We start from the raw sequence: 15,407 nt of genomic DNA, 5'->3' as shown, positions 1-15,407 counted from the left end.
TATTTCTTGTTTGTAAACAGGGATAATAACAATATTGACTATCTTATAGGGTCATTATGATGATTACATGAGAAAGTAGAGTTACTATGAAGGGTTATTACACAGATTAAATGAGAAAAATGCCTATAAAGGTTTTAGTCTAGTAACTGGAATGTAGAAAGCACGCAGGGAATTATAGCCATTATTATAAATTTAGAATACCCTGCTTCACAGAAATAGCAATATAAACAAGTTATTAGGATCCTAAAACAATGCACAAAAGCCCACTTGACAAATATGTAGCTCAAATCTGTACAAGTTCTATAAAACTTAAACTCTTACTATGAAATCCGCTCTTTATGAAAGCAGCCACCTTTGAAAAGGGTGGAAAATCTACACTAATAAAAGAGAAACATGGTAATTAGCGTACGACTGCTACCCTTCCCATTGACTAATCAGCATATCCTTATGCAAATTAACTGTCAGCCAAGATGGCGGCCGGCAGCCATGCACTGAAGCGAGCAGGGAGGCTCGCTTGCTCCAGTGACTGGGGACTCCAACGTTCCCCGCCTAACTTGCCGGCCTCTCAGCTGCAACTCTAAGCAACTATGTTGCAAATATAGAAGCTAAACAAAACCCCAGAAACCGGCTTTCATTCAGCCGGGATTCATCCAGCCAGACTGCAACATTGTATCGATGTTTTCAGCAGCCAGGCCTCAGAGCTAAAGCTGGCCCAGAATAGAAAAAAAAAAAAAGAAAACAAGGAGCGGTTGGGAGCTTCAGTCACTCGCTTCAGGAAAACAGCCCTCAGCCCCTCACCCAGACTGGCCAGGCACCCCAGTGGGGACCCCCACCCTGATCCAGGACACCCTTCAGGGCAAACCAGCCGGCCCCCACCCATGCACCAGGCCTCTATTCTATATGGTAAAAGGGTAATATGCCTCCCAGCACCGGAATCAGCGGAGCAGCGAAGCTCCCGGCACTGGGATTAGCGTGACAGGGGGCAGCGCCCAAACCCCCTGATCGCCCTGCGGCTCTGTGAGTGACAGGGGGCGGGGCCACAACCTCCTATCCGCCCTGCTCTGTTCATGACAGGGGAAGGCACCCCAACCCCCTGATCAGGCCTGCTCTGTGCCTGATAGGGGGGAGCTCCCCAATCCCCTGATTGCCCTGTGGCTCTGTGTTTGACAGGGTGCAGCACACCAATCCCCCACCCCCCACACAGGCCCTGCTCTGTGTGTGACAGGGTAGAGCCATAACCTCCCCATCGGCCCTGCCCCAAGTGTGACAGTGGTGGCGCCCCAACCCCCTGATCGGCCCTGCTCTGTGGGTGATAGAGGGTGGCGCCCCAACCCCTCTCCACGGGCCTTGCTCTGTGTGTGACAGGGTAGAGCCATAACCTCCCCATTGGCCCTGCCCTGAGTGTGACAGGGTGCAGTGCCCCAACCCCCTGATCCGCCCTGCTCTGTGTGTGACAGGGGGTGGTGCCCCAACTCCCCTATCGGCCCTACTCTGTGAGCGACAGGGGGGAGCTCCTCAACCCCCAGATTGGCCCTGCTCTGTGTGTGGCAGGGGGCAGTGCCCCAACCCCCTGATCGGCCCTGCTGTGCATGACAGGGGGTGGCACCGCAACCTCCCCATCGACCCTGCCTTGAGTGTGACAGAGGGTGGTGCCCCAACCCCCCAATCGGCCCTGCTCTGAGCCCAACCAGGGGCTGCACTTAGGGATTGGGCCTGCCCTCTGCCACCCAGGAGCAGGCCTAAGCCAGCAGATCGTTATCTCCCGAGGGGTCCCAGACTGCGAGAGGGCACAGGCCGGGCTGGGGAACCCCCTCCCCCCGCCCCAGTGCACAAATTTTTGTGCACAGGGCCTCTAGTCTATATAATAAAAGCCCAGCAACTGTTAAGGTGGAACGACTGGTTGCTATGACACACTGACCGCAGGGGCCACCACCAGCACCGCTGCATAGCCCGAGGGCCCTGGGGCCAGTTGTGCGGCTGCGAAGGTGCTGGTAAAGAAGAGCGCGAAGGTGACCAGCGTGAGCATGCAGCTTGAGATGAAGGCTCTGTGGGACGAATTCAATCAGCTGGGCACCGAGATGATCATCACCAGGCTGGCACCCCTCTCCCTGTGTTCTGTTCCTAGGAGATTGCTACCCAGTTGTGTTAGGCCTAAATTCAGCGTGATTGTGGGGCCAGGCTCTGCCACTGGGCCTGCGTCTTCCAATTGGCCTGTATGTGTTGTAAGGGCCCAAAGAAAAGAAGGGGAACAAGTTTTTCGATGTAATGGATTTGACCAACAGACAAAGGCGAGTGCCAGGCTGTGTCTAATGTACACACAGAGACACCAGCTCTGAGTCTGCCTGGCCAAAGCTCAGTGGGTCTTCTTCAGGCCTCTCCCAGAAGCCAATCACACCTATGATCGGCTCCCCCACCTTAATCAGGGGTGAGGCTGGCCAGCCAACCTCCGGCGGCCCCTCCCCCCTGGCCTGCCTGGCTGGCCGGACCCCATCTGTGTGTGAATTTGTGCACCGGGCCTCTAGTATGTTTATAAAATAAAAACTTAGTTTCCACGGAGAACACAGGTTACGAGAATATAGCAGAAAAAGTAAGCAGGAAGATCAAAAATTATGCTTTGGTGACCAATGGCCTCTGTGGCAGCAATGCTAAGGCCTGGAATTTACATGGTGGATTTGCTCCTAGTCACTATTATTAAATGTTTGCTCTTATAATCATAGTAGATAATTTAATAACATATATATTTTGGATATATTTTCCTTTATGGCTAGATTTCTAGAAATGGAGTATCAGTTCCTTATTGAGGCTAAAAACTTCAGGTTGACTTTTAAATACACTAATTTGCCATCCAACTACAAAATGACTCTTAATCAACATAACTATACAGAAGGACAAGGATGAAGGAACTCTGTCTAAAAAAAACTAAGGTGGGTGAGCCCCTGAAGAAAACCAAATAAAATTCAACCTAGAAGATTTAAAAGTCAGCTGTGGTTTTTAACATTTCCTCTCAGGAATATAAACCTAAGTTCATGAACCTTGAAATCTGATGTTCGGTTCACTAACCCCAAATTCTTATGTGGCTTACTTCTGCAAACTCCACCCTTCTTCTACTGAAAAAAAAAAATCTGAAGAAGAATAACAAACAATATCTTGGTACCTGCACAGACTCCCTGCTGGGTCTATCAGATGGAATGGCGAAGTGGGAGTTCAAGTAGGGAAGATAAGACAGACCTCTGAATGGAGGGATAAGGGCTGCAGACTTCAGTGCTGTCCTACTAGCCCCCATGCCTGGACATCCCACTGTCTTTAAAAGTGAGTATGAGATGTCTACACAAAGTTGGAATGCTAAGATTTATGTAAGGCCACACATGGAGGCTTTCCTGGAGAAACATACAGGGAAAGGGGTTAAAGGTGTGGAGAGCTCAACAGATACTTCCCCAAATTGGGGCTCACTATCCTCTCTTCATAACATATTAACAGATATTACTACCCTGTTCTTTCTTTGTACATCACCAAAACAAAATAGTGAAGTGCCACACAGGTACAGTAGTATGCAAGCAATGTTTACCTCAAGTGAATTGTATAATTCAAAATAAAAAAGTATCTCTAGGTCCTGGGGTCAATTAGCATTTAAAATAATTGCATGGGTATTACCAGAATCTCAAGGAATTAGAGATGATACTGCAAATACCCATGTGACCACCACTGAAAACTAAATAGAGAATATTTTTTTTAAAGATTTTTAATTGATGTTTAGAGAGAGAGGAAGGAAGAAGGAGAGAGAGAGAAATGGGAGACATTGATTAAGAGTGCAACGATCGGCTGCCTTCTGCACTTCCCCTACTGGGAGTGGAGCCCACAACCCAGAAATGTGCCCTACCTGGAATCGAACCTACAATCTTTCTTGACACCTCAGCAAGCACTTTCTACTTTCTATCACCATTCATGGTTTTGCCCGATCTTAGAATTCTTACAGACAGACTCAGATGGTAGTGTTTTATGTGAAGCTGCTTCTACTCCACAAGGATTTCAAGATGCATCCAGGTTGCTGCATGCATGAGTATTCACTTATTTTACTGCCGAGTAGGATTCCATTGTATGAACTTATCATTCTTATATTGACAGTCACTTGGAATGTTTCCAGGTTGCCGCTTTTATGAATAAAGCTGCTTATGAACATTCCTGAATAAACACTTTTATGGACATAATAACCAGGAACAGAATTGCTGGGTCCAGGGGTAGATGCTCTAATAAAACCTTATCTAACAACTGCCCAACATTTCTACCCAGTGATTGTGACTGTACCCTTCTGTCAGCAATTTATGAGAGTTTTAGTTGACCAACATCCTTGTCCACATTAGGTGTTGTCACTCTTACAATTTTAGTCAACTTAAAGAGTAAAATAGTATATCAGAGTTTTAATTTTCACTTATTAATTTCCATTAGCTAAACTCAAGCCACTTTTGCCTTAGGGCATGACACACTCTCCCAATCGATTTTATTGACTGAGATGCTGACTAATATGCTCATTGAAGTAACACATATAAGACTTTTCTTTAGGACTTAAGTCACCCCCTGCCCTAAAAAATGTGAGGTGCTCATAAAGGCTGCATGTGGAGTTCTTCACTGCGCTCCTGAGTGCATTAATGGCAAGTCCAGCAGCTGAGAGGAATCCTCAGCTTACTCTGCATTTTATTTTATTTACTACGGGCCTTGACTTCCAAGAGAGAGGGCTGAGAAAGGTCTAAGGTAAGAATGTAAATACCCACACAGAAACGTGTACATAGTCAAATATTTCATATGCAAATACCTTCAGGTCCTTGTAAAGAATCAGATATCCATCTCGTAAAACACAGTGCCGGTCTTGAAATTTATTTCCAGACAGTATTTTAGATGGTTCTTCTTTGATTTTCAGGGCTCCCTCTTTGATACTTTCCAGGGCATTTCTCTCTGTAAAGTACATTGTTTTTGTAAGTGAGGTACATTTTCATTTATTTGGAACAGAATATAAAACATTTCTATACTTGCAGTTTTGATATTATAAAGTAATAACTTGTTTCCTATCATTAAGAAGCCTATGGTTAATTTCTGGGAATAGCACATGTCAGGGGCGTGTTGGACAAGCCGCAGACCCACCAACTGGATCTATTTATATCAGTAATACACAGGCCTGCCTATACTGTCCCATTAGCACTTAAAACATGGCGAGTCTCAATCGAGATAAAATATACTTACAGATTTTGAAGACAGTTCAAAAAAGTTAAAAAAAATCTCCCAATTTTGCAATATTAATTACATGTTGAAATGATAATATTTTGGATATGTGAGTTTAAATGAAATATACTAGTAAAATTAAGGTCACTATATACATAGGTATTAATGTGGATACAAAGCAACTTAAAATTACATCATCAGCTTGCCTCATATTTCTTTTCAACAGCACTCATATAAGAATGCAAATACACAGGTAAAGAGGGAAACCTCTACCAGAATTCTGACACAGGAATCAAAGAATTTTTAAGGTAATCGAGATATTCTTGTCAACATGAAACAGGTAAGACTAACAGGGCAAAACGGCTAAGGTAGAGTATTTAACATCAACTATATTTCATATGCAATACTGTGATTATCTCACACGTAGGAGTCTTTTCAACTAATTTTATTAGAAAACACTTTTTGGTAAGAACACCAAATTTGTATGTATTTGCATAAATTTATCACTCTATCTCCATAAATGTATCATGTATAAGTGTATCAATATATCTCCAATCTAAAACTTTCTCCTGGAAATCCAGATAGTGATCAGCTGCCCGCCTGAGATCTGAAGTGCAGTGGACAGAAAGAACATTGAAGCCGAGTAGCCATGACGCTGTCATTATGATGTCAACGCCTGCTTTTCCTGTAAAACAGGAAAAATCACACTTGTCCTGCAGGTTGCTGTGGCCCACATATTAGATGGTGTCCACAAAAGATGCAGAGTGGGACACCATATCAGGACTTGGACCTTTAGCAATTTGTTAGTGCTAAGGCTATACAATTTTAAAATATTCATGCATAGTTTCCAGTTAAAAGACTTGAAGACATGTTTCAATACAACTGGAAGATCAAGAAAAAAAATAAACATTACATAAAACTAGTATACATTTTAGACTTTTCAAAATGTTTATGTATTTTATGTCATGTGATTTGCATGCAACTTTCTGAAGTAGGGAGTAGAGGTAACACAATCTCATCTTATTTTTATTTAAGTACTAGAGTCCCAGTGCACGAATTTGTTCATGGGGTGGGGAGGGGGCGGGGCCACGGAAGGTTGGCTGCCAGCCCCAAGGAGGGAGCCGGCCCTTGGCCGCCCTGAAAAGGGGCCACATCTGCCACCACCCACCCCTGGTTCCCCATCCCAGCCTGAAACCCAAAGGTCCTGGCTGGGTCGAGGCAACAGTTGCTGGGCTGGGTGCGGAAGGAATGGATGCTGGACACCGATGCTGCCATTGGTGCCTCGCCACCGTGCAGTTCCCTGCCTTCCCTCGCCACCGCGCCACCACTGCGGTGGGCAGGCGGCCCCCGGGGAAGGGAGAGGATGGGAATGAGGCAGACCCTTGTGTCAAGGGCTGACTTTCAATAGATTGCAGGGAGGGAGCTGCTCTGCTACGTATAAAACCCCGACCCAGAGACAGTTTCTGGGTCTCTATGAATAGTTTAGCACCAGGGACCGATGGGGGCCGGCTGGCTAGGGGGAGGGGCCGTGGGAGGTTGGCTGTGGGAGCGCACTGAACACCAGGGGGCAGCTCCTGTGTTGAGCATCTGCCCCCTGGTGGTCAGTGCACGTCATAGCTACTGGTCGACCGGTTGTTCTGGTTGTTCAGTTGTAATGGTTGCTTAGGCTTTTATATATATATATAGATAAATATTTTTATTGATTTCAGAGAGGAAGGGAGAGGGAGAGAGGGATAGAAACATCAATGATGAGAATCATTGATCGGATGCCTCCTACACACTCCCTAATGGGGATCGCACCAGCAATTGGGCATGTGCCCTTGACCAGAATTGAACCTGGCACCCTTCAGTCTACAGGCAGATGCTCTTTCCACTAAGCCAAACAATCTCATTTTATAAATGAGAAAATTGTGGCTCACGAAGGTTATGTAGTTTAGAAGGCAAGTGTACTAGAATCACAGTTCAGGTCTCTTAATATCTAACACAGAATCCTGTCTTTTATACTGAGACACTTCTAAGTAATTGTCACAATTATGATCACCACCATTACCACAATAATAAATATCTGGGTGCCTTTCCTGAACTCATGTACCATTTTACACTGCACTCTTTATCTATAACTTACTCCTTTGATGATTTCCGTGACACTGCTCTGTCTTGGTTTTCTTGAAAGCTTTCTAATTGTTCCTTCATACTCCATGGGCCTCTCTTGATACACCCATCCCTTACATGTAAATGATGGTAACTCTATACTCAGCTTCCTAATGTTCTGTAATAAGTAAGCAGCATGATCTGGTGTTCTCCCAAGGCTAAAACCACATCCCCTACAATGAGCTCCATTGCTTCCTTAGGTCCCTTCCAGACATCTACCCCTGGACACACTTCACAGACAAGTAAAACCCAACACATCCAAAAGAGAATTCAGTGACCCTACCCCTGTGTCAACCCAAATAGTAACCTCTTCTAGGCTCCCGTTCTTAATGGCTCAGGAAGCATCCAAAGCAAGAGACTGAGAAGTACACACCATGGTCTCTGTAACAATACACTGCTAATTTCCCTTAGAAAACATGCCCTTACTACCCAGATAAAAGTGAGAGAGCAGTCCAGTGAAATTTTGTCTGAAATTTCCTCAATTACAAAGTGTTTTATTCATTTATATTTTTAAAAAGTTTACTCAACGGGTACTTTTAGTGAGCAAAGGAATGAGATAGAGTCTTATAATGGAAGATCAAGACATACAAGAAAAATTACACAGGAGATATTTCCTTGACCAAGAGACATTCAGTGTTAGGAAGGATGTCAATGACCTTGGAGCTAAATCACCTTTCTGTGCCTGAAAGCTCTGCATAAACATACGCGTCCTGGCCTACAGTAGTCACTTATAGCATCTTGTGTTTGTATTTACATTTATTTTTAAACAGTCTTCATACATTTAGCTTTTCTGTTCCTTGTGGGAAAAGATAATCCTCTATATTTTCCACAGATTCCTGAATGAAATAGAGAGCTAACAGAAACTTATCAATTGGTTTTCTCAGTACCAAACAGTAACATGAGAAAAAGGACATTCCTACTCGATCTACAGTGAATAACCAAAGACTATCATCAAGTCCCAAGAAAATACTTCCACTTGAAGTGGACTAGGTCTTACCTTCGGATTTAAAAAGATTTGATGGAAGTGGAATGTAAATTATTTTAGCTCCACTATGATTTATAGACTCATACTATTTCTGCTGACATTTTCTTTTTATTTTCTTGAGTCAGTTGATAGTGGATGGCTCAGCTTTCCAGGTCTGAACTTGCCGGAAGCAGATGCATTTTAAACTATTGGATTCTAATGCAAATTTAATTCCAAAGCATCTGTCCTATGCAGCAATCTAAATTTAGAAACCCACAGGGATCTGCATTTGAGTTACATCTTATATCTTAAAAGTATTTCTTCCCCATTGAGATCATTAAAACTAGACTCCCATGCATTACATTCTATGGAGGTAATTTTTAAAGAACTTTAGCACTTAAAATAAGGCTTCAGCAATATAAAATTATTTATTCTGGAACCTTAGAGAAGCTATAAATATATGCCTTACTTGTGATAGAGATGTTCAAACAACTCAATATGAGAGCTAATGATAAAAGATTGTCTAATAAGGTTAGCTATGACAAAGTCTATTTAGCCATTTTAATGAAGTTTTATTCTCCCTATCTCAATGTCTCGGTCATAATCCATGGGGTAGAAAAGAAATTTGAGGACTATTATCTTTCTTTTCAAGTTAGTTAACTCCTCATTACAATAATGACAATGGTGCAAACTGTTTCTAAGAAATCAAATGCCGCTTTGGAAAAGCACAGAATTGATTTTTAAGTGGAGGCAACAGAAAATTCATTTACTCTAGTATACTTCTATAAAAGCAAAGTATGTTACCTCATTACCTTAAATGAATGAGCAGAAATTTAAGTGTTGGCTGATTCTAAATCTATTCCTACTGCTATGTCTACATTTTAAACTGTTCAGAAAAAGTGAGAAAACTCAGAAAACTAATACCCCTAAACCTCCAAACGTATTATTTGATAAAAATTTCTCATTTAGCATGAAGGTGGTGAAAACATGTCAATTGAAAGGATATGCTTAGAATTTATTACATTAAAAAACAACAACTATCACATGGATGTCATTGTAATAACCTGGTAATTACTTCACAGGAAAGGAGGAAAGGGAAGACTAGAGGCAGGCATGCCATTTACACAGCTTTGCCAAAAAGCTGCATCTGACACTCTCCAAGTCTGCTCCCCACTGAGTGATGGGGGAAGGGACCATGCCCAGTAAGGTCTGAGTGATGTGGGAAGGTGCCTATCTGCCCGGCACAGCCCGAAACAAATTAGTGGTCAGAATGGGCATGGCCACTGCAAGCACATGAAACCTGAATACACTTAAACAATGGAAGTTCTCGCTCTTCTTTCTCACACACTGGGCCCTGTGTCTCCTGTGGCAGGGCTCACGGCCATGTGGGGAGGCGCCTCACATGGACTAATGGACTTTAATGAGTGTGGGTGCTGAGCCACACTGGCTACAACGTAGAAGGGAAGCTCTGGACATGGCCTTGTTTCTGGCTCTGCTGGAGCCCCAGCTGCACCTTTTCCAGGACAGCTTAAGGGGCAGGGGCTTTGGAACCCGAGAGACGTAACTTCACGCAAATAAAGCCTTCTTCCACCTCCCATCCGCCCGTGGGGCTTCTGAAAATTCTTTCAGCCATTTCCTAAGAACCTATACCTCGCTCCTACGAGCGACAGGGGAGTTTAATTCTCCTGTAACAATACAATTAATAAAATGCAAGTCACACAGATATTTTTGTGTGTAAATATATAGTTGGAATAATGTTAGGTGGCCAGAGAGTAAAATTTGTGGCAACTAGGTGTCAAGTTTGCGGGGACAGAGTGCAAAGGTTATTGCTACTCAATGCTTCTAAAAATGTTAAGGCATTAGCTATTGTTTTACTGAGAGAGAATGTGGTTGCAGCCAACCACCCTACTTTGAAACTTAGCTGATTTCTACTTGGGCCCCAGCTTAGAAAAAGAAAATCTTCAGCGAGAGAAATATTTAACCTTATTCCATCTTACTGTGAAGAGCAATGTATTTCTGAGATGACGCCAATATTTCTAACAAATTGACAGAGACATCACATTCCATTTACTTTCATTATTTTCCTTTCAGATGCCAAGTTTAAGAAGAAGTGGATGTATGGAACGGAGCAACGATTCTGGAGTTGGTGGTCATTGTGATTGATTTAGGAGACATTTGCCAAGACAGAGACAAAGCAGATTGAACATCTAACCCCCCGAAAATCTATCACCAAGTATATCCCATAAAACGTGCTTCTAAATGCCAGGCTGCTATAATACACAAGTAGAGGGGACAAAAATCATTATTTAAGAAACTGATTTAAAAACACACGCACACACACAAACCACAGGCCAGAGCCGATTTAAAAGGGTCAGCCTAAATCCACACAGATGCAGAACCACCATAGTGAAAGCGATTGTTTTGCTTTGGCAATCTAAATATAAATCAAGCTCTAATGAAAAACATTTATACATATTTTGTTGGCTAGAAAACTATAAAAAGTATTTTAAAAATGTACTTCATAGGCCCTCGTATATTTGACCCAAAATACGTAACTACTAATGTGAAATGGTCCAATTAATGCATTTGCTGACAGTGTTTCACTAAAACCTGATGTTGTTCATGCAATGGAGACCGTTTCCTGGTAGGCAGAACTATAGATATGATAACAAGCTGCATGTTGGTTTGGTAAATGGAGGTAGGAATAGTGCAAGGACCGGGATGTGCTTCAGCTCCACCCTGTTCGAGGAAGGAGTGGGCATGAGAGTAACACCAAAGTTACTCTAGAGAATGTTTCACCCAAATCCTGACACTGTCACTTAAGCCTGCCTCCATTCTGGGGTTCTCCAGCTCTTACGCAAAGTGCCGGTCTAGACCTTACAGAGGCGTGATGCTTTCACAACAGAAGGACACACTCACAACCCCATACCGAAGGCACAGGAGTATGGGAGGCGTCATTATACTGCCCAGTCTTCCTACCTAGCTTGTGGGCAGAGCCCATGTTCAGTCACACTACCATTCTTCTTGTCTTTAATCAGCATAAAGAGTTTAATTCAAATGTCAATGCTCTCAACCTGCTCTGTCTCCCCCCACCCCAACCGCCCCCAAGACCAACAGAACTTAATGGTACCCTTATTTGGATTATTTTTCACTCCACCTGCACAAAACCTCACTTTACACCACAGCCTTTTAAGATCCTATTTTTGTCTATTTCCATTCACATAGCCAGCCCATTAACATTCAAACAAGAGCTGAGGTATTATTTCTAAGTGTGGGTTTCAAGTATTTCACAGCATGGAAGAATTAGACATTTAAGGAATACTAGAAAATTCTCACCAGAAAACACTATACATTTACCTGAAAAGTTGGCTTATTTTCTAAAAGAAAAGAAACCACAAGAACTTATTACATATGTTTCATAATGTTGACAGGACTTGGTTCCTAAGCTCCATAATTTTTCTTTATCTCAGTGTTACAATGAAAAATACAGGATTTAAGAACTAGAACAGGTTTCATAGATTATCTAAATCAGAAATTCTCAGCATGGGCACCACTGACATTTGGGGCAGATAATCCTTAGTTGTAAAGAGCTGTGCTGTGGATTGTAGGATGCTTAGTGGCATACCTTTTGTCTGCCCACTAAAGACCAGAAGCACCACCCCACCCAGTTGTGACAGTCAGAAATGTCTCCAAACATTGCCAAATGTCCCCTGGGAGACAACACTGCCCCACCCCTGAGAGCCACTGAGTACCCAGAGAACTTTCATAATTCAGGAAGAAGGTTCACCAGCTATCTGAACATCAGAAAAACAGTGAAGTATGGCAAGAAGCCCTTCCAACATAAACCAATCCTTCCAAAAACGTTAACTTGGTACCATGAGATGAGCCAACTATTACCATAGTGCTAGGCTCCAGGAAACGTGACTCTGGCACATGGCACTCCTGTGCACACACCTGTTCTTCCTCCTCTTGGACAATACTATGTCAGTGGGATCTGCAGTTAGCTACTCATTTTTACTTTTGACATTTGCAAATGCCACTTGTGCTGTAGTCACTATCCTTCAACCACTTGAACTTTCCGTCAGAGTTGCAATGTGAGATAACAGCAGCACCTACCATTATAGTGTCTGATGGTGTCGGTGGTTAAGAACCTCTTCACCACGAGATAAGCAGAGCCAGGTTCAGCTAATGAGCTCCACCGAAGCACCTGCTCCAACACATTTTCTGTGTAGTGAAGAGGGCGTTCTGCAAAGTAAAACCAAAGCAAATTAAAATATCATTTTTTATAATTACACATTCTTTAAATCCATTTAAAAAATCTGTATTCAACAATAAGCATAATCATATCTTACGTTACATAAAAATAGCATTAAGACTACATAAAAAGAGACTGTTAACACCTAGAACACCAGTACATAATAAAATTTACTGTATAAATGAATCTATGCAGGAACATTTGTGGTTTGCTCAATGATTTTTTAAAATATCACAGATGCTATCCTTTAGATATAATTTCAGAAATAATGCTAACCTTATATATAACAAATCAGTATCTTACACTATCTTCTTTTTTTTATCTTGTTAAATATATGTTTATTGATTTCAGAGAGGAAGGGAGAAGAAGAGAGAAATAGGAACATCAATGACGAGAGGGAATCATTGATCAGCTGCCTCCTACATGCACCCCTCCACATGCAACCCAGGCATGTGCCCTGACCGGGAATCAAACCATGACCTCCTGGTTCATAGGTTGATGCTCACCACTGAGCAAGAATGGCCAGGCTTACAGTACCTTCTTTTGAGTTTAAAATAATATTATGATTTGCTTATGGAAATCTGTCTATTTTTCACATGCAATTAAATAATTGTGAAAGGACTAGCAAAATTACTCTTGTCCAATAGCAAGTGATAATATAAATTAATCCTAAAGATTAGCAAATTATAATATCTGATCAATAGTGAACAACTTATAGCTGATATTCATATAGTCAATTAATATAAAATCATAAAATGTAACTTCAACAGAGACCATATGAAAACAATCAATATTCTAATAGTTAATCTATGTTTAACTATTGGTGGAAACATTAATCAGAAAAACATTATGTGACAATATTATACATCAACTGTTGATATAAAGAACCCAAAACCAGAAGTTAATGACCTCTTAAAGATTTCTCCTTGATAAATACTCATCCATATACATTTTGTTTTAGGCAATCGTATTTTTTAATGCATGAGAAGTCCTTAGCACTGAGTTAAAAAAAATAGATTTTACAATTATAATGAAAGCCTCATAGAAAAGTTTTTTTGCTGATCAAAATATGCCAATCATTTAATAAAAAGTTACAACAAAAGCATATATTGGGGAAAAATTCAATCCTTTCACAGTACTCTAAAAATAGTATAATTGAAACAGCAAGAACATAAGCTCTAACAGGAAGATGCTGAGGTAGCTTCCCCAATAAAATCACCAAACGTAAGTCAATTCAACTCTTTCACACCCTTCTAACTGTAAAGCACACAGCATCTGAGATTTTCATTTTGGTTAAAGTAGGAATGGCAATGACAAACAAGAAAGAATCTGTCCATATCATAATCACATATGAACCATATTTTAATTGGTGATAAAATCACAAGTAATGACAACCAAATAGATAATATTCCTCTTAACATATTCCATAGCATACACATTGCTGAAAATTCAGTGTAGTTACTAGTCTGCCCTGCTATGACCACAGGCATTCCAGAACTTATCAACAACCTCAGGTCCACAGAAGAAGAAAAGAAATTTTCTGCCTCCAATGTAAATACCAGATTTTTGCTTACTATTCAGTACAATGTAATGCAGTTCTGCATTCTGTGTTTATTGGAGCAAGCCAATGATGATGGCAATTCAAATAAGAAAGGAAGAAATGATGGATGGATGGACGGATGGATGGAAGGAAGGAAGGAAGGAAAGAAGGGAGGGAGGGAGAGAGGGAGGGGAAAGAAAGAAGAGCAACTAGGCCACACATCTTGAAGATTTATCTCCCTCTTGTTTACAAATATATCCCTGTACACAGTAGAGTGCTGAGTATGTATATAATAGATGTTCAATAAATATTTGAGTAATGAAGTACCTTATGAGTTTCTATGGTGGACTATAATTAATGGAAAATATCTGTAAGTGGATCAATGGGCAGAATATAATTCTTTGTAAAACTAAAGAAAATATTTTATGCTATAGCAATCTTGCTTTTCTTCAAGTAATTTTGCAATAGGTTTGACAAGATCATAATTGCCCATAATTTGCCAAAGCTATAATTAATTGGTAGTCTTCTATTAATAGAGGTCATAATTCAATTGAACTGTATTTAAAAATAAAACTAATTATAATTTGAAGTCATAGCCACAGCAATCAGATAAGAAAAAGAAATAAAAATGTATCCAAATTGGAAAGTAAGAAGTAAAACTGTCACTATTGCCAGATGACATAAAACTTTATATAGAAAAACCTAGACTCCACCAAAAAAGTATTTGAATGAATGCCTGCAAATAATTTTATGTATAGTTACATTCACAATCATCTGTCATGATAGATCATATGGTGTATAAATGATCTGGCATTAAGTTATTATTAGAAATAACTCATTTATGTATTATCCATAGCATAAAAAATTGCTGAAAATTCAGTGTAGTTACTCAAAAACAACAGGTTATGGAGGAAGTTAGGTAGGTAAATCACATTATTAATAGTTTCAAACCTTGTTTACAGAAAAATACCTGACCTCCCTTGTTAAAACGAGAACTATCCATTTTTCACTTGAAATTATAGGTATTGTGGTTAAATTTCTGGTGATAATGACACAGGATTTCCCTAGACAACTACGACTTCCCCAATAATTAAAGTCTTAGTGCCAAACTTCGAGTGGTGCAAGTCTGTCCCTGTCCTGTCCATATAATTAGAGGGCGACTGCACGTTGTGTCAATCAAGAGAAGGTCTGGAAAGGACTCCAGAGAACAATGAACAGATCTTCTGCATCAGAGCAGCTCTGAGGAAGAATTAGTAAAACATTTCACTGCGATACTGCTGCACAGG

At 41.2% G+C, this 15,407-nt stretch overlaps 1 protein-coding gene across 4 annotated transcripts in view; it reads right to left on the bottom strand.

Annotated features, from left to right (window-relative positions):
* The window catches only part of ARAP2 (ArfGAP with RhoGAP domain, ankyrin repeat and PH domain 2), a 158,062-nt gene that overhangs the window by 16,805 nt on the left and 125,850 nt on the right, over positions 1-15,407 (bottom strand). For all 4 annotated transcript variants that reach the window (XM_070398186.1, XM_070398201.1, XM_070398210.1 and 1 more), the window contains 2 exons: positions 12,443-12,571; positions 4,808-4,947 (listed from right to left, as the gene is read on the bottom strand). In XM_070398186.1, the coding sequence (XP_070254287.1) occupies positions 4,808-4,947; positions 12,443-12,571 (269 nt within the window). The remainder of the gene's footprint in view (positions 1-4,807; positions 4,948-12,442; positions 12,572-15,407) is intronic.

This window comes from Myotis yumanensis, unplaced genomic scaffold (assembly GCF_028538775.1).
Source record: "Myotis yumanensis isolate MYYU_CA2020_CCGP unplaced genomic scaffold, mMyoYum1.0.hap1 SCAF_1, whole genome shotgun sequence".
Taxonomy (NCBI): domain Eukaryota; kingdom Metazoa; phylum Chordata; class Mammalia; order Chiroptera; family Vespertilionidae; genus Myotis; species Myotis yumanensis.
The sequence above is the reverse complement of the archived record's forward strand: the minus strand, read 5'-3'. Positions and strand labels throughout refer to the sequence as shown.